Raw genomic sequence first — 19,124 nt, forward strand, 5'->3', positions numbered from 1 at the left:
CAGCCTAGTAGACCCTGTCGTTCGACATCTTGACTCGGCATCTTGATCCTCGCGCCCTTCTCCAGCTTCCTGTATTTGTTGCCGTCTGCCTCTGGTCGCCAGCTCCGCATTTAAATTTCCCGCCGATGAGCGCTTTCCACCTCCGGCAACTCCACCGATACTCACCATAATCGAGTTATCGATGTTGGCGACCGGCGTTGCCACTTCCGATTCCTACCGATGTTGTCCCATCGCTGAGTGCGCGATCGAGTTATCGATATTGGAGACCGGCGTTGCCACTTCATGTTCCGTAATTCCGATGTTCCGATGTCGTGCCGATTGCTGTCAATAGTGTGACAGCGCGTTGAAAATCAATATAAAATGCAGTATTTGTTGTTCCCTATCGATCTCACTATCGATCGACCGCTATTATCGTAGCGCCCCCATCGCGATTTTCTCTTGTTTTGATGCCAACAGCTGATATGGTTTGTTTTCCTTTAAAGCAGTTTTATGGTGTCATCCTTGCTTCCTGATGTTGGGTCCACCCTTTGCACCCTGCCTCGTTCACGCTGTTCATACCCACTTGTCGTCGGCTTTCGTCTAATGGGACTCTCAGCCATGGATCTCTTGGTTGAACTCTTTCTTCTGCGGGTGTGTAGTTGTGGTACTGTTGCGAGCTGCTCCTTTTCGCCTCCGCTCCCTGTTCGAACTCCTCCTTCTGAACCTCGGTTGGGCGTTACGATACCCTGTATCGTCTTCCCCTTTCCTCTTTTAGAGACTGTCCTTAAGCTCTGCATCTAACCCTGCGCTTCCCGTGTCTTCGACCCGAGCTCCTAAAGCTCCTTGGGCATAACGTCGGTCTCCTCCATGCTGGCTCCTTGATCAGGACACTCACGTAGGTGACTCCGACTTCCACGACCGGTCTCCTTCCACGATTTCAATATCTTCCCCTCTGTTCTTTTGGTCAGGACAATCACGTTGGGCGCCAGATGTAACGAACTGATTTCCTTGTTTCTGCTCGCTACGAAATGCAACGGCTAGCTCAGAGAGTTTGTTTGTTCGTCCCACCAAATTTATGATTTGTGTGATTGCCCGACCAAGAGAAAACAGAGTTTTAGATTTAAACCACCTTTATTCAGTGACTTGATACAGAGAGTCCTGTGATCCTCGCCTTCGGACGCGCGTCGTCTCTCCTTCGTCGTCCTTCTTAGCTGGTCCCGCGTCTCCCTCGACGGCGTCTTCGTGCCGGCTCGACTGGACTTAGGATGTTATGGGGCAGGATGTATCGTCCGAAAGATCAGCTAGATTTTTGACGTTTCTGGTGAAAGTACGGGAGACAGAATGATGATTTCTGCCCCGCATCCACGCATTTATTTGCCTGTGATTACACAGAGTGCAATATCTAGGTACAATTATTTTCGATTTTGAATTTGTACATTGTTGGGGATGAGTGTTAGGGTTGGACAGGTGTGGTAAGTATACATGGTTTGGTATTTTCTTACTTATAAACATTGCGTGGATGGTAACATTAACATATGGTTTTTGTTTGTTTACATTTTAAAGGTTTAGGAAATTTGCATTTGTCAATTAAATTAAGTTTAACATTTATATTGTTTCTATTTTCAGATGCCCCCGCCAGAAGGACGGAAACATCGAGCCTCAGGAGTCATTGCCGGTGGAGAAAGGGAGTTGTTTGTCCCAGTTATTTGGAGCCGCAGGCTGCGCGCAGATTTAAAAGGAAAAAGTTGGGCCAGCGTTTCTGGTAAGTATTCATGGTGTAAATTTTGGCCGGCTGACAAGTGTGGTACTTTTTACCACCACAGCGGCCGTTATTTTGCGTTTGAGTTTTCATTTTTGTTACAGTAGTTTCACCAGTCGTCAGTGTTTTATTTTCGTGTACAGATCCCGCGCCGCCGTCAATTTATATTTTAATTTGCAGGAGGCTGCCAACCCGCCCATGGGTCTCGTCGCCAGCCGTCAAATGGTCCAAAGCGATTTTTTTTTTTTTTTTAAATTTTCAGCAGCTGTTGCCACTGGCATTTTATTGTTCTTTGATTTTTTAAATAAAAAATATTTAGATACAATTTATGGCAATTTACATTTGTTTGGAGAGATTGTGTTATAACATATTATTTGGAGTACTTAAAATTAAGAATTAGTTGTGTCGCTTGTATCCCTGTTCTTATTATTGTGGTTTCGTTTGAGTGTGGCGTTGTATCCAGCGACGAGACATCCATCAGGAACGGTGATGTTGGGCAGCTTTTCTCGTCCGACGAAATCGAGAAAATCGAGAGGCAACTGTCGCTTGTATCCATGTTTTTTCTGATTGGGCTCCCTCTGCGCTTCCGTCTGGTCTTCTTTTCGGTTTGCTAGTGATTGCTATCTGCTGTGTGAAAGAGGAAGAGGGCCTCGATAGACGACGCCGTTGGTGATCGATTTTTCCCTCTCTTTTTTTTCAGTAAAAGCTGGTCTGACCTATTTACCACACTAGAGCGGGTCTGTCATTTTCCAATACTAGACGGGTCTAGTTTAGGTTGGAATTTATCGGTCTGGTATTTAGTGTTGACCTAGTATTTATCGGTCTCGTCATTTAAGAGTGTATCGAGTCCGGCTTGTCTGGTCTTACTTTGGTTTTATCGGACAATCGATAGTGGCGATAATTTTAAGCGTGTGTATATCGGTTGGTATTTTTAATTAGTGTTGTCCTAGTATTAATCAGTCTTGTAGTGGTGCGGTCTCATTCATTCATGCGTTTTAACGGCGTCAGTTGTACGGTCTCTCTTCGCTTAGCTTGGTGTAAAAACGTGTTCCGCTTGCAAATTTTTACCTTCTTGCTGGCTGTTGCTGGATATTGGGCTGGTAATACATTTTATAAGGTGCCGCACGTGTAGAGGAAATAACTAATGGCTCTCTTCTCTTCCCCACAGGAAATCTCGTCGTCATTTCGCTGTGGTGTCTGTCATCAGGCAGTTTTGTGTTCATGCGGCGATCAGCGGGTCTAGGCAAGGCGTAATTTGAAGAAAGGCAGCAGCTCATCAATCGAGTCCTAAACGCCTGCAGGGTGCTAATTGACCAGGAATACATTTTTGAAGTGTCGCGTGTGTTATGCAGTTTCTAATCCTTTTTCTTAGTCTCATCCCTACAGGGTCGCCGAGTCGCTGCAAGGATAAACCAGCGAGCAGATCTGCGCGCAGGATTGGCTAGGAGAGTTGCAGTAGTCGTCGGCGCTCGTTGTCAGGACATAACAGGTAGCCAATCTGCGCGCAGGCGTCCGTTGTAGCGGCTGCGGCTTCGATTCCAGCGGACCCCATATTGCGCAAGGACAGCGCTCCCCATATTGCGCAAGGACAGCGCTCGCAGCAGCAAGCAGTGCGGGACTAGGAGACTTCATCAGGCTGTTCTACGTAAAATATTATAAGTAAATTTTACCATTATTTGTAAGATTATTTAGTACCCTCTAGTTGAGCCTTTAGCCTTTTTTTTTGTTTTTTTTTAATTTCTAATTTCTAGTTTTTGCCGACCTTTTTACCTTTTTACCATTTTTTTTCCCCCTTTTTTCTTTTGATTGTTTTTGCTTAGCCTTCTTGTTTTTAAATTGTTTTAGTTATTATGTTGTGTCCCCTTCGTAATCGGGTAGGATTATTCGTTGGATGCCTATGGGTTGCCCTCTGAATTTTTTTATTATTTCCTGCCTAGTTAGGTCCCCATTTCTATATCTTTTATTGTACATATTTATCTCCAACTCGCACCATCTGTCAGGAGGCCATTTTTCGTTCTCTCTCTCTCTTTTTTCCATCTCTTCCTGATTCCTAATTCTTATGTCCTCCATCTCTTCCTCTTCCAGTCTTAGAAGTGTGGGGAGATCCTCTAGGTGCCTTGTTCTTATGCTGTCTCTTTCTTTGCGTGTTTTTAGGGTTTTACATTCGTAGAGTTCGGGGATTTTAGGGAGTTTGGGTGAAGTTAGTCCAGTCGGTCCTTGGGGGATGTGTTCCTTTGTCAATTTTAGTAGCCGCTGTCTGCTTCTCTCCAGTCTTTTAGGGATATAGTGTCTGGTAACGATTCTTCGGACTGCTTTGTTGGGGTGTGTTTTTATGGTTTCGTAGAACCTGTGGGTGGCCTGCTTGTAGAAATCTTCTACCGTTTTGACTCCGTATTTGTCCCTTATAAACTGGTTCCTTGTGAATCTCCCTGCCCTGCAAATTTTTCTCATTTTAAGGTTTTCCTCGACTTGAATCCTTTTTATTTGGGCATCCGTGACAAGGGGACCCCAGGCTGGGATGGCATACTGCCATATTGGCGATAGGATTGTCTTAAAGATTAGCATCTTAGTGTTGTCCGGGAGTTTACTTCTTTCGCTCAATATCCAAGTCAGTTTTTTGTGGGCTGCAGTGAATTTTCCCACTAGCTTGGTGACGTGGGAGCTAAGGGTAAGCTTATTGTCAAGAATTACTCCAAGGTAGGACTGTTTGTTTTGGTTTTTTATTTTGTTGCCCCTAATTTTAATCGTTTTTAGGTTTGTCGGCAGGTCATTTTTTAAAGTGTATATAACGTGTCCTGTTTTGGCAGCATTAACCTTAATGCCCCACTTGTCTGCCCAGTCAGAAAAGGTTTCTAGGTAATTTTGGTTATTACGTATGGCTGCGGTTGGCAGTTGGTCCGTGCTGAGGACTACTGTGTCATCTGCATACGTTGACAGCAGCATTTCTCCTGTTGGTGAGACGCTGTGTGTTCTAGGGATAGGCATATCTGAAGAGAAAATTGAGTACAGTATGGGGCCCAGGTTGCTTCCCTGAGGTACACCAGCACCTATTTGTCCTGTTCTAGATGGCTCTCCTGTTGGGTCCTTGACTTCAAATGTTCTGTTTGTCAGATAGCTCTCCAGAATGGTGTAGAGATTGAAAGGCAGGATCTTAGCTAGTTTTAGTAGTAGCCCCTCGTGCCACACCCTGTCAAACGCCTCTGTGATGTCCAGGAAAACCGCAGAGCAGTATTCTTTCCTTTCGTATGCCTCAAGGATGAATTGCGTGACCCTTGCTATCTGTTGTTCGGCACCATGGTCTTTTCTGAATCCAAATTGGTGTAGTGGAATAGCTTTTCTGAAAGAGTCGATCCTGACCAGTCTCTTTAGAAGAAGCCTTTCAAATATTTTTGAAAAACCCGATAGAAGGCTGATCGGCCTATATGACTTCGGGTCATTTGCGCTTTTTCCCGGTTTTAGGATCATTTTGACTGTAGCATGTTTCCAATTGTCCGGGTAGTGTCCTATTCTTAGTATGGAATTGTAGATTAATATTAGGTAGAGTGTCGCTTTCGTAGGTAGGTTTTTAATAAGTTTGTTAGTAATTAGGTCTTTTCCCGGGGCTTTGTTATTGTTTAGGTTTTTTAATTCTTCTCTTAGTTCTTTTAGCGTGACTGGTTGGTTGTGGGGGTTTTTGTTTGTATTTTCTCGTTCAGCTGTATTAGATTCTTTTATTGTTTTAAGTCCAGTATTTATTTTGTTAATGTGGCAGTCGGGTATGATCATATTAGGCTTGAATCTTTCCTCCAAGTGAGAAACAAAAGCTTCTGTTGTCTCTTGGGTTGTTTTAGTCCATTTGTACCCTTTTTTGGTCTCTAGTTTAAGTGGAAAATTTGGTTGTATTTTCTTTTTTCCTTCGTCCAGCAATCTCCACAGTTGTCTCATCCTGTCTGGGTTTTTTGTATCGATTCCTTCGACTTGTTTGTTTATAGTCTTCTCTCTTAAGGTTTTTATAGCTTTTTTTAGTCTGTTTTCAGCTGCTTTCAGTTTCGCTTTGTCCTCATTTGTCCTGGTGGCTTTAAAAATCCTCTTTAGTGTCCTTTTTTCTTCCAATAATCTACTGGTGTTTTCGTCTAGTGTGAGAGTATTACTATGTCTGTTAGTTCGTCCGTGCCTGCTTCTGGGGTTGTCAGGTAGTCTGGGGGGGGGAGTTGCTTCAGTAGCCGAGTCCATGATGTTTTTCATAAAGATGTTTATGGCGTCGTTTATATCTTGAGCTACTCTTATCTCCGTATTTAAAAGGACCTTTCTGTCAAGAGCGTTCTTAAAGAGTTCGATGTTTGTATTTTTCTTAAGGATACTGTTGTTTTGCTTGTGCAAGAAGAAGGTGTTTTTGTCGAGGTTGATTTCCAGCAGGATAGGAAGGTGGTCTGAGGAGAGGTCCGAGCTCGATGAGATTTTCTTTTCGTACATTCCAAGACCTTTACATATGGAAAAATCTATTGCTGATGGGTTTTTCCTAGAGTCGAAAGGGAAATGAGTCACACAGCCAGTAGCGATGATCTCGGTCATGGTATCAGCTTTAACAGCATCGTATAGTGCGGCGCCACGCTGGCAGCCGCGAGAGCAGCCCCACTGTCTATGTTTAGCATTCCAATCGCCACATAGGACAAATTTAGTTCGACCTCCTAGGGTTTTCTCAGCATAGTTGAGTATGTCACTGAAGTGGCTAGACGACCACTTAGGTTGGGGAGGGCAGTATACTGACGCTATTACCATCATTTCACTGCGTCTGTTATTCTCCGGTAGCAATACGATTGGGGCACTCTGGATGCATTCCTTCTCAATCGCTTCTAAGGCCGAATGACGGACCCTGGTGCTTACAATAGTGGCGACTCCTCCTCTTTTGCTGGATACGGGGTTTTGCGCTAGATAGGTCACATATCCAGGAAAGTCCAGCTTGGTGGATTTCCTGTCTAGCCTTGTTTCCGTGACTATGACGATGTGAGCCTTTTCCCTTTGTATCAGCAGGCTGAGCTCGTCCACTTTGTTGTTCGCCCCACAAGCGTTCCAGAACACGATCTTGAAGGTTTCCCTATTGTTCGTCTGTGTCATCCTAGATGTCACTATTCCGGTATGTGTGGAGGGAAAATTTTAGACAAAGATTTGTCCTTTTGCCTCGGAGGGATTTTTCGGGAAAATTCGGCCAGTTACATCTTTTTGGACGAGGCGAGTGACTATCTCAAGAAGGTTGTTTATCTTCTCTTCCATGCTTTCTATGCGTTTTAGAAGATTTGGCTCGGGGATCGCGTTTTTCTGTATCTCTTCGGGTAGATTTTGTGCCATTGGGGGTGGACGGAAGTGGTACAGGTGGGTGTTTGCCGGGTTTAGGACGCTTTTCGGGTTTTTTCGCTCTTTCTCTAACGTAGCAATACTAAGTTTGCTAGTTGTCGGCGGGCTTGACTCCTTCTTTGGTTTCCTTTCAAAGGTCCTAATTCTATTTAGGCGTTTATTTATGGACTGATTCCTTTTTGTTAATGCTTTCCCATGGCTTTTTTTCCCTCGTAGTTTTGTATCATGTGCGGATATTGGAGTAGGAGGTAGATGGGGCTTCTCTTTGCGGGGCGTCTGGGGGTGTGTGGGTTGTGTGTGTTGTGTTTGTTGTGTGTGTTGGTCTCGAACTTTGTTGACGGCTAACCTTTGCTTTGCTTCCTGGAAGACTGGACATCCCTTGTAACTACTTACGTGGTTTCCCTTGCAATTCGCACAGTAAGCCGGAATGTGTTTGGGCTTATTGCACAAGACCGTGGCGTGCTGCTGGCCACATTTCATGCATTTAAAGGGGTTCCTACAGTAGTTTTTTGTGTGGCCAAAGCTTTGGCATCGGTGGCATTGGATGGGATCCCTGGATACCCGTTTTCTTTCTACCTTAATCGTCTGCCCACCAAGAGAGTTTAGCTGCAGGACCTTGAGATGGCTACCGTCTGCTTTGGGTACCAACTCCACCTCGTGTATCCGCATAGGATTCTTGGTATCCCTATATTGCATCGCTCTAATAAATTTCGTAGCAATACCAATTTCCTGTAGTTGGCTTTCAATCCACTTAATCGGGGTAGACTGATGCAGATGACGGATAACGATTTGGAAACCCTTTAGGCCTTTTGGTTGGTGAGAATGTCGAGGAATGTTTTCGTCTTGAAGGACGTTTTGGATAGCTTTGTAGGCTTCCATAGTTTTAGCATGTATTCTAATGTTACTGCCAGGTTCGGATTTTGTAGTGAAGTTGTTTATCCCAGCTTTGTAATTCAGCTTTTCAATCAGCGGGATGATCTGCTGAATATTGGATAATAGGATTGAGGGCGGCTTCTTACTGACTGGAACCGTCTGCCAGGGCATTGAGTTGGGGTTTGCTGTTTTATTTGGGGGGCTAGGGTTTGGTCCTGTGTCCATTTCGGCTGACTTTTGTAGGGATTCTCTTCTAGAGTCATCTCGTATTTTTATGGCGACTTTGCTTTTGAAAAGGGGTGTTTCAGAAAGCAAGTTAGAGACTCCTAGATCATCGTCAGGAAGACCGTCGCGTAGTCTAACCTTTTTGCTCGATGTTAAAAGTGATCCCTCATCTAATATATCCCCGCGTCGCTTCCCAGGAGTTTTAGGAGAACCCAATGTTTTTGTAAGGTTCCTCCTAGCTGCTCCCGGTAGGCGTACTGGAGCTGCAGTGTCATGATTTGCAACAGGTATTTGGCTAGAGGAGAGCTTAGCATTTTCTTTGACTAGTTCCGCAAAAGTTTTGCAAGGAATATTGTTTTGGGTCGGAAGACAGTTTGTTGTGTTTGGGCTAACCTTTTGGGAGAGGGGCGGCGGGGTTTTGATGGACTTTGGCTTGGATATTAATGCCTTGAATGCATTATTGTCATTAGCATTTGCTGATGTGTATAGGTCTGTTTGTTTTGCGGGTAATTTATTTGCAGGTGCTATGTGTTTGTCTGTTTGGGTGACTGGTTTTATTGCTGCGTTTGAATTGTAGGCAAGAAAAGGGGGCGACGGGGTTTCGGCGGGCTTTGGCGGCTTGGTTTGGTGTAAATGTGTTTGTGTGGGAGAAATTGTTTTTGTAATGGTGGGCTTTGGATTGGGTTTTAATGCCTTGAGTGCATTTTTGTCATTAGCATTTGTAGGAGTGTGTGAGTTTATTTGTTTTGTAGCTAATTTATTTGCAGGGGCTATGAGTTTGTCTGTTTGCGATGCTGTTTTTATTGCTGTGTTTAGTTTGTATGTATGGAAAGGGGGCGACGGGGTATTGGCGGGCTTTGGCGGCTTGGTTTGATGTAGATGTGTTTGTGTGGGAGAAATTATTTTAGTATTGATGGGCTTTAAATTGGGTTTTAATGCCTTAATTGCATTTTCGTCATTAGTATTTGTGGGTGTGTTTAGATTTGTTTTATTCGTAGCTAATTTATTTGCAGGTGCTGTAAGTTTGTCTGTTTGCGATGCTGTTTTTATTGCTGTGTTTAGTTTGTAAGTATGGAAAGGGGGCGACGGGGTATTGGCGGGCTTTGGCGGCTTGGTTTGATGTAGATGTGTTTGTGTGGGAGAAATTATTTTAGTATTGATGGGCTTTGGATTGGGTTTTAATGCCTTAAGTGCATTTTCGTCATTAGTATTTGTGGGTGTGTTTAGATGTGTTTGATTCGTAGCTAATTTATTTGCAGGTGCTATGAGTTTGTCTGTTTGCGATGCTGTTTTTATTGCTGTGTTTAGTTTGTAAGTATGGAAAGGGGGCGACGGGGTATTGGCGGGCTTTGGCGGCTTGGTTTGATGTAGATGTGTTTGTGTGGGAGAAATTATTTTGGTAGTTTTCAATGCTTCAATTGCATTGGTGTCAATATCTTGTAAGAAAGTGCTAGAGCTTTTATATATGGAAATGGGGTTAGGGCTATCGGCAGGCTTTTTTTCTATGGCTTCAGGGTTACTAGTACAAATAGCGCTTGTATCAACAAATAAAGGCTCTGGTAAAATCACATTTTTATTTTGAAGTAGTACACAGTTTTCGAAATTGTAAAATTTCTCGTCAGCATTTTTTTCGTAGTGGCTTCTTCTTACTATGGTGGTTTCGTTTGAGTGTGGCGTTGTATCCAGCGACGAGACATCCATCAGGAACGGTGATGTTGGGCAGCTTTTCTCGTCCGACGAAATCGAGAAAATCGAGAGGCAACTGTCGCTTGTATCCATGTTTTTTCTGATTGGGCTCCCTCTGCGCTTCCGTCTGGTCTTCTTTTCGGTTTGCTAGTGATTGCTATCTGCTGTGTGAAAGAGGAAGAGGGCCTCGATAGACGACGCCGTTGGTGATCGATTTTTCCCTCTCTTTTTTTTCAGTAAAAGCTGGTCTGACCTATTTACCACACTAGAGCGGGTCTGTCATTTTCCAATACTAGACGGGTCTAGTTTAGGTTGGAATTTATCGGTCTGGTATTTAGTGTTGACCTAGTATTTATCGGTCTCGTCATTTAAGAGTGTATCGAGTCCGGCTTGTCTGGTCTTACTTTGGTTTTATCGGACAATCGATAGTGGCGATAATTTTAAGCGTGTGTATATCGGTTGGTATTTTTAATTAGTGTTGTCCTAGTATTAATCAGTCTTGTAGTGGTGCGGTCTCATTCATTCATGCGTTTTAACGGCGTCAGTTGTACGGTCTCTCTTCGCTTAGCTTGGTGTAAAAACGTGTTCCGCTTGCAAATTTTTACCTTCTTGCTGGCTGTTGCTGGATATTGGGCTGGTAATACATTTTATAAGGTGCCGCACGTGTAGAGGAAATAACTAATGGCTCTCTTCTCTTCCCCACAGGAAATCTCGTCGTCATTTCGCTGTGGTGTCTGTCATCAGGCAGTTTTGTGTTCATGCGGCGATCAGCGGGTCTAGGCAAGGCGTAATTTGAAGAAAGGCAGCAGCTCATCAATCGAGTCCTAAACGCCTGCAGGGTGCTAATTGACCAGGAATACATTTTTGAAGTGTCGCGTGTGTTATGCAGTTTCTAATCCTTTTTCTTAGTCTCATCCCTACAGGGTCGCCGAGTCGCTGCAAGGATAAACCAGCGAGCAGATCTGCGCGCAGGATTGGCTAGGAGAGTTGCAGTAGTCGTCGGCGCTCGTTGTCAGGACATAACAGGTAGCCAATCTGCGCGCAGGCGTCCGTTGTAGCGGCTGCGGCTTCGATTCCAGCGGACCCCATATTGCGCAAGGACAGCGCTCCCCATATTGCGCAAGGACAGCGCTCGCAGCAGCAAGCAGTGCGGGACTAGGAGACTTCATCAGGCTGTTGGCGATCAGCGGGTCTAGGCAAGGCGTAATTGACCAGGAATACATTTTTGAAGTGTCGCGTGTGTTATGCAGTTTCTAATCCTTTTCTTAGTCTCGTCCCTACAGGGTCGCCGAGTCGCTGCAAGGATAAACCAGCGAGCAGATCTGCGCGCAGGATTGGCTAGGAGAGTTGCAGTAGTCGTCGGCGCTCGTTGTCAGGACATAACAAGTAGCCAATCTGCGCGCAGGCGTCCGTTGCAGCGGCTGCGGCTTCAATTCCAGCGGACCCTATATTGCGCAAGGACAGCGCTCGCAGCAGCAAGCAGTGCGGGACTAGGAGACTTCATCAGGCTGTTCTACGTAAAATATTATAAGTAAATTTTACCATTATTTGTAAGATTATTTAGTACCCTCTAGTTGAGCCTTTAGCCTTTTTTTTTGTTTTTTTTTAATTTCTAATTTCTAGTTTTTGCCGACCTTTTTACCTTTTTACCTTTTTACCATTTTTTTTCCCCCTTTTTTCTTTTGATTGTTTTTGCTTAGCCTTCTTGTTTTTAAATTGTTTTAGTTATTATGTTGTGTCCCCTTCGTAATCGGGTAGGATTATTCGTTGGATGCCTATGGGTTGCCCTCTGAATTTTTTCATTCTCAGTTGAGCCTTTAGCCTCTTTTTTTTTTGTTTTTTTTTTTTAATTCCTAATTTCTAGTTTTTGCCGACCTTTTTACCTTTTTACCATTTTTTTTCCCCCTTTTTTCTTTTGTTTGTTTTTGCTTAGCCTTCTTGTTTTTAAATTGTTTTAGTTATCATGTTGTGTCCCCTTCGTAATCGGGTAGGATTATTCGTTGGATGCCTATGGGTTGCCCTCTGAATTTTTTTATTATTTCCTGCCTAGTTAGGTCCCCATTTCTATATCTTTTATTGTACATATTTATCTCCAACTCGCACCATCTGTCAGGAGGCCATTTTTCGTTCTCTCTCTCTCTTTTTTCCATCTCTTCCTGATTCCTAATTCTTATGTCCTCCATCTCTTCCTCTTCCAGTCTTAGAAGTGTGGGGAGATCCTCTAGGTGCCTTGTTCTTATGCTGTCTCTTTCTTTGCGTGTTTTTAGGGTTTTACATTCGTAGAGTTCGGGGATTTTAGGGAGTTTGGGTGAAGTTAGTCCAGTCGGTCCTTGGGGGATGTGTTCCTTTGTCAATTTTAGTAGCCGCTGTCTGCTTCTCTCCAGTCTTTTAGGGATATAGTGTCTGGTAACGATTCTTCGGACTGCTTTGTTGGGGTGTGTTTTTATGGTTTCGTAGAACCTGTGGGTGGCCTGCTTGTAGAAATCTTCTACCGTTTTGACTCCGTATTTGTCCCTTATAAACTGGTTCCTTGTGAATCTCCCTGCCCTGCAAATTTTTCTCATTTTAAGGTTTTCCTCGACTTGAATCCTTTTTATTTGGGCATCCGTGACAAGGGGACCCCAGGCTGGGATGGCATACTGCCATATTGGCGATAGGATTGTCTTAAAGATTAGCATCTTAGTGTTGTCCGGGAGTTTACTTCTTTCGCTCAATATCCAAGTCAGTTTTTTGTGGGCTGCAGTGAATTTTCCCACTAGCTTGGTGACGTGGGAGCTAAGGGTAAGCTTATTGTCAAGAATTACTCCAAGGTAGGACTGTTTGTTTTGGTTTTTTATTTTGTTGCCCCTAATTTTAATCGTTTTTAGGTTTGTCGGCAGGTCATTTTTTAAAGTGTATATAACGTGTCCTGTTTTGGCAGCATTAACCTTAATGCCCCACTTGTCTGCCCAGTCAGAAAAGGTTTCTAGGTAATTTTGGTTATTACGTATGGCTGCGGTTGGCAGTTGGTCCGTGCTGAGGACTACTGTGTCATCTGCATACGTTGACAGCAGCATTTCTCCTGTTGGTGAGACGCTGTGTGTTCTAGGGATAGGCATATCTGAAGAGAAAATTGAGTACAGTATGGGGCCCAGGTTGCTTCCCTGAGGTACACCAGCACCTATTTGTCCTGTTCTAGATGGCTCTCCTGTTGGGTCCTTGACTTCAAATGTTCTGTTTGTCAGATAGCTCTCCAGAATGGTGTAGAGATTGAAAGGCAGGATCTTAGCTAGTTTTAGTAGTAGCCCCTCGTGCCACACCCTGTCAAACGCCTCTGTGATGTCCAGGAAAACCGCAGAGCAGTATTCTTTCCTTTCGTATGCCTCAAGGATGAATTGCGTGACCCTTGCTATCTGTTGTTCGGCACCATGGTCTTTTCTGAATCCAAATTGGTGTAGTGGAATAGCTTTTCTGAAAGAGTCGATCCTGACCAGTCTCTTTAGAAGAAGCCTTTCAAATATTTTTGAAAAACCCGATAGAAGGCTGATCGGCCTATATGACTTCGGGTCATTTGCGCTTTTTCCCGGTTTTAGGATCATTTTGACTGTAGCATGTTTCCAATTGTCCGGGTAGTGTCCTATTCTTAGTATGGAATTGTAGATTAATATTAGGTAGAGTGTCGCTTTCGTAGGTAGGTTTTTAATAAGTTTGTTAGTAATTAGGTCTTTTCCCGGGGCTTTGTTATTGTTTAGGTTTTTTAATTCTTCTCTTAGTTCTTTTAGCGTGACTGGTTGGTTGTGGGGGTTTTTGTTTGTATTTTCTCGTTCAGCTGTATTAGATTCTTTTATTGTTTTAAGTCCAGTATTTATTTTGTTAATGTGGCAGTCGGGTATGATCATATTAGGCTTGAATCTTTCCTCCAAGTGAGAAACAAAAGCTTCTGTTGTCTCTTGGGTTGTTTTAGTCCATTTGTACCCTTTTTTGGTCTCTAGTTTAAGTGGAAAATTTGGTTGTATTTTCTTTTTTCCTTCGTCCAGCAATCTCCACAGTTGTCTCATCCTGTCTGGGTTTTTTGTATCGATTCCTTCGACTTGTTTGTTTATAGTCTTCTCTCTTAAGGTTTTTATAGCTTTTTTTAGTCTGTTTTCAGCTGCTTTCAGTTTCGCTTTGTCCTCATTTGTCCTGGTGGCTTTAAAAATCCTCTTTAGTGTCCTTTTTTCTTCCAATAATCTACTGGTGTTTTCGTCTAGTGTGAGAGTATTACTATGTCTGTTAGTTCGTCCGTGCCTGCTTCTGGGGTTGTCAGGTAGTCTGGGGGGGGGAGTTGCTTCAGTAGCCGAGTCCATGATGTTTTTCATAAAGATGTTTATGGCGTCGTTTATATCTTGAGCTACTCTTATCTCCGTATTTAAAAGGACCTTTCTGTCAAGAGCGTTCTTAAAGAGTTCGATGTTTGTATTTTTCTTAAGGATACTGTTGTTTTGCTTGTGCAAGAAGAAGGTGTTTTTGTCGAGGTTGATTTCCAGCAGGATAGGAAGGTGGTCTGAGGAGAGGTCCGAGCTCGATGAGATTTTCTTTTCGTACATTCCAAGACCTTTACATATTTTTTTTTTTTTTTTTTTTAAATTTTCAGCAGCTGTTGCCACTGGCATTTTATTGTTCTTTGATTTTTTAAATAAAAAATATTTAGATACAATTTATGGCAATTTACATTTGTTTGGAGAGATTGTGTTATTACATATTATTTGGAGTACTTAAAATTAAAAATTAGTTGTGTCGCTTGTATCCCTGTTTAGTGGCTTCTTCTTACTATGGTGGTTTCGTTTGAGTGTGGCGTTGTATCCAGCGACGAGACATCCATCAGGAACGGTGATGTTGGGCAGCTTTTCTCGTCCGACGAAATCGAGAAAATCGAGAGGCAACTGTCGCTTGTATCCATGTTTTTTCTGATTGGGCTCCCTCTGCGCTTCCGTCTGGTCTTCTTTTCGGTTTGCTAGTGATTGCTATCTGCTGTGTGAAAGAGGAAGAGGGCCTCGATAGACGACGCCTTTGGTGATCGATTTTTCCCGCTCTTTTTTTTCAGTAAAAGCTGGTCTGACCTATTTACCACACTAGAGCGGGTCTGTCATTTTCCAATACTAGACGGGTCTAGTTTAGGTTGGAATTTATCGGTCTGGTATTTAGTGTTGACCTAGTATTTATCGGTCTCGTCATTTAAGAGTGTATCGAGTCCGACTTGTCTGGTCTTACTTTGGTTTTATCGGACAATCGATAGTGGCGATAATTTTAAGCGTGTGTATATCGGTTGGTATTTTTAATTAGTGTTGTCCTAGTATTAATCAGTCTTGTAGTGGTGCGGTCTCATTCATTCATGCGTTTTAACGGCGTCAGTTGTACGGTCTCTCTTCGCTTAGCTTGGTGTAAAAACGTGTTCCGCTTGCAAATTTTTACCTTCTTGCTGGCTGTTGCTGGATATTGGGCTGGTAATACATTTTATAAGGTGCCGCACGTGTAGAGGAAATAACTAATGGCTCTCTTCTCTTCCCCACAGGAAATCTCGTCGTCATTTCGCTGTGGTGTCTGTCATCAGGCAGTTTTGTGTTCATACGGCGATCAGCGGGTCTAGGCAAGGCGTAATTTGAAGAAAGGCAGCAGCTCATCAATCGAGTCCTAAACGCCTGCAGGGTGCTAATTGACCAGGAATACATTTTTGAAGTGTCGCGTGTGTTATGCAGTTTCTAATCCTTTTCTTAGTCTCATCCCTACAGGGTCGCCGAGTCGCTGCAAGGATAAACCAGCGAGCAGATCTGCGCGCAGGATTGGCTAGGAGAGTTGCGGTAGTCGTCGGCGCTCGTTGTCAGGACATAACAGGTAGCCAATCTGCGCGCAGGCGTCCGTTGCAGCGGCTGCGGCTTCGATTCCAGCGGACCCCATATTGCGCAAGGACAGCGCGCCCCATATTGCGCAAGGACAGCGCTCGCAGCAGCAAGCAGTGCGGGACTAGGAGACTTCATCAGGCTGTTCTACGTAAAATATTATAAGTAAATTTTACCATTATTTGTAAGATTATTTAGTACCCTCTAGTTGAGCCTTTAGCCTTTTTTTTTGTTTTTTTTTAATTTCTAATTTCTAGTTTTTGCCGACCTTTTTACCTTTTTACCATTTTTTTTCCCCCTTTTTTCTTTTGATTGTTTTTGCTTAGCCTTCTTGTTTTTAAATTGTTTTAGTTATTATGTTGTGTCCCCTTCGTAATCGGGTAGGATTATTCGTTGGATGCCTATGGGTTGCCCTCTGAATTTTTTCATTCTCAGTTGAGCCTTTAGCCTTTTTTTTTGTTTTTTTTTTTTAATTTCTAGTTTCTAGTTTTTGCCGACCTTTTTACCTTTTTACCATTTTTTTTCCCCCTTTTTTCTTTTGTTTGTTTTTGCTTAGCCTTCTTGTTTTTAAATTGTTTTAGTTATCATGTTGTGTCCCCTTCGTAATCGGGTAGGATTATTCGTTGGATGCCTATGGGTTGCCCTCGGAATTTTTTTATTATTTCCTGCCTAGTTAGGTCCCCATTTCTATATCTTTTATTGTACATATTTATCTCCAACTCGCACCATCTGTCAGGAGGCCATTTTTCGTTCTCTCTCTCTCTTTTTTCCATCTCTTCCTGATTCCTAATTCTTATGTCCTCCATCTCTTCCTCTTCCAGTCTTAGAAGTGTGGGGAGATTTTTGACGTTTCTGGTGAAAGTACGGAAGACAGAATGATGATTTCTGCCCCGCATCCACGCATTTATTTGCCTGTGATTACACAGAGTGCAATTTCTAGGTACAATTATTTTCGTTTTTGAATTTGTACAATGTTGGGGATGAGTGTAAGGGTTGGACAGGTGTGGTAAATATACATGATTTGGTATTTTCTTAATTATAAACATTGCGTGGGTGGTAACATTAACATATGGTTTTTGGTTTGTTTACATTTTTTAGAATTTCAGGCAATTTGCATAAGTCAATTTATTTGAGTTTAATTTTACTTTTATTTATATTTTCAGGTACCCCCGCCAGAAGGACGGAAGCACCGAGCCTTTTTTTTTTTTGACGTTTCTGGTGAAAGTACGGGAGACAGAATGATGATTTCTGCCCCGCATCCACGCATTTATTTGCCTGTGATTACACAGAGTGCAATATTTAGGTACAATTATTTTCGTTTTTGAATTTGTACATTGGTGAGATGAGTGTTAGGGTTGGACAGGTGTGGTAGATATACATGATTTGGTATTTTCTTAATTATAAACATTGCGTGGATGGTAACATTAACATATGATTTTTGTTTGTTTACATTTTTAAGAGTTTCAGGCAATTTGCATGAGTCAATTTATTTGAGTTTAAAATTGGTTTTATTTATATTTTCAGGTACCCCCGCCAGAAGGACGGAAGCACCGAGCCTCAGGAATCTTTGCCGGTGGGGAATGGGAGCTGCTTGTCCCAGTTATTTGCAGCCGCAGGCTGCGCGCAACTTTCGAATTTGAGTTGGGCCAGCGTTTCTGGTAAGTATTCATGGTGGAATTTTTGCCGGCTGTCAAAAGTGGTACTATTTACCACCACAGCGGCCGTTGTTTTGCGTTTGAGTTTTCATTTTTCATTTTAGTTACAGCAGTTTCACCAGTCGTCAGAGTTTTATTTTCAGTTCGGATCCCGCGCCGCCGTCAATTTAGGTTTTAATTTGCAAGAGGCTGCCAACCCGCCCATGGGTCTCATTGCCAGCCTTCAAATGGTCCAAATCGCAGTGGATTCCCGCGCCGCCGTCTAATTCCAAGGTCCAGGGAGTTGCTGCATTTCAGCTGGAGTTCTTCAGTGCGTAGTGGATTCCCGCGTCGCCGTCTTATTCCAGGGTCCAGGGAGTTGCTTCACTTCGGTTGGAGTTCATCGTGTGTCGGCGAGAGCGTCGTCATTGCTTTGGAGTCACCAGGGTCGTCGCTTCTGTGGGTCGTCTCGCCAGGGAAAGGAGGCATCTTGTGGACGCCGGGCCAAGATGCTTTGCTTAGGGCCGACGCTCGTAAGTGTCCATGGAATTGGATGCAGAAAATTGGATTAGATAAGTATATCTATGTGTTTAGTTTTGTTTTGTCTGATTTTTGTTTTGTCTTTTCTTTTGCAGGTCCAATTCGTCCAGGATTTTTCATTTTTGTCCGGTGGGATTTGGGAAGGAATGCATTGCCTTGGATTTATAAAGAGCATCGTCGGAGGTTCGTATTTGTCAGTGAGTTTGTAAATGCATTTAGTTTTCTGTTGTTGTTAGTTTATTTTGCTCTTTTTCAGGGATATTGTCAGTATGTCGTTGCTACCAAGAAAAGGTGGAATTTAAGGGTCAAGATTTTGACCTTTTGTCGGGTCAACAGCGCCGCACTTGGAATTCGTAAGGACGAGAGGGCTTCCCAACTTGGAAACGGCATCAAAACATTTTAGGTTTTTAATGTTTTAGGTGCCGAAATCGTCGTTTTTCATTTCGCCGAGTCGGGAAATGGTAAGTTGCGTGATTTTATGTTTTTATAAATTTGTTTTTTAATTTGTTTTATGATTTTACAGGGATTTTGTTTGTATGCCGTTGCTGCCAGAAAAAAGTCGATTTCAAGGGTCGCGAAATTGACCTTTTGCCGGGTCAGCAGCGGCGCACCTAGGGTTAAGAAGGACGAGGGTGCACCCCAACATGGAGACGGCATCCAAACATTATAGGATTTTTATGTTTTAGGTGACAAAAGCTTCGTTTTTCGTTGCGCCTAGCAGGGAAGTAGTAGGTTGCGTAGTTTTATGCTTTTATTAATATGTTTTTCTTTTTCAGGGATATTGTCAGTGTTATCGTTGCTACCAGAAAAAGTCGAAATTCAAGGGTCACGATTTTGACCTTTTGCCGGGTCGGCAGCGCCGCACCAAGGGTCAATAAAATCGAGGGGGCTTCCTGGAATAGGGACGGCATCAAAACATTGTGGATTTTTATATATATTATTATATATTGCTCTGTTTTATGTTTTGATTAAAGTATTTCAATCTTTAACGGAGATTTTGTCGATATTGCATTTCTGGAGGAAAAAAGTCAATTATAGAGGTTACGATTTCGACCTTTTGCCGGGTCGGCAGCACCACGCCTAGGGTCTGTAAAAACGAGGGGGAAACCCAATAAGGAAACTGCATCAAAACATTGTATGTTTTTTGTGTTATGAGTGTCAAGAAGTTAGTTTGTCCATTTCGCCCAGTCGGGTCGTCTTTTGTCGTCAAGTATGGCTTTCATAGAGATTGCAGCTGGTGTT

The 19,124-nt window shown here is 43.1% G+C and overlaps 2 protein-coding genes across 12 annotated transcripts; one reads left to right on the forward strand and one right to left on the reverse strand.

Annotated features, from left to right (window-relative positions):
* Positions 1-1,285: 1,285 nt before the first annotated feature.
* LOC120321973 lies at positions 1,286-16,543 on the reverse strand. Its single transcript, XM_039376382.2, has 3 exons — positions 15,526-16,543; positions 15,441-15,470; positions 1,286-3,379 (listed from the first exon to the last, which is right to left on the reverse strand). The coding sequence occupies exons 1-3, from the start codon at positions 15,538-15,540 to the stop codon at positions 3,119-3,121; spliced, it is 306 nt and encodes a 101-aa protein (XP_039232316.1). The 5' UTR covers positions 15,541-16,543; the 3' UTR covers positions 1,286-3,118.
* Positions 16,544-16,921: 378 nt separating this feature from the next.
* On the forward strand, positions 16,922-18,875 carry LOC120321971. Of its 11 annotated transcripts, none has more exons than XR_006245240.1 (5): positions 16,928-17,366; positions 17,507-18,065; positions 18,139-18,343; positions 18,406-18,607; positions 18,659-18,875. XR_006245240.1 is itself a non-coding variant. In XM_039376362.2 (5 exons), the coding sequence occupies exons 1-5, from the start codon at positions 17,852-17,854 to the stop codon at positions 18,495-18,497; spliced, it is 357 nt and encodes a 118-aa protein (XP_039232296.1). In that variant the 5' UTR covers positions 16,933-17,851; the 3' UTR covers positions 18,498-18,875. The 11 variants fall into 11 exon arrangements, 7 of the variants coding, with proteins under 7 accessions (XP_039232296.1, XP_039232295.1, XP_039232292.1 ...); XM_039376362.2 differs by having other exon boundaries at positions 16,933-17,875; positions 17,978-18,079; positions 18,139-18,235; positions 18,302-18,343; positions 18,406-18,875; XM_039376361.2 differs by having other exon boundaries at positions 17,033-17,875; positions 17,978-18,065; positions 18,119-18,235; positions 18,302-18,343; positions 18,406-18,875.
* The last annotated feature ends 249 nt before the right edge of the window (positions 18,876-19,124 follow it).

The sequence above is a fragment of the Drosophila yakuba genome, chromosome 3R, assembly GCF_016746365.2.
Source record: "Drosophila yakuba strain Tai18E2 chromosome 3R, Prin_Dyak_Tai18E2_2.1, whole genome shotgun sequence".
Taxonomy (NCBI): Eukaryota; Metazoa; Arthropoda; class Insecta; order Diptera; family Drosophilidae; genus Drosophila; species Drosophila yakuba.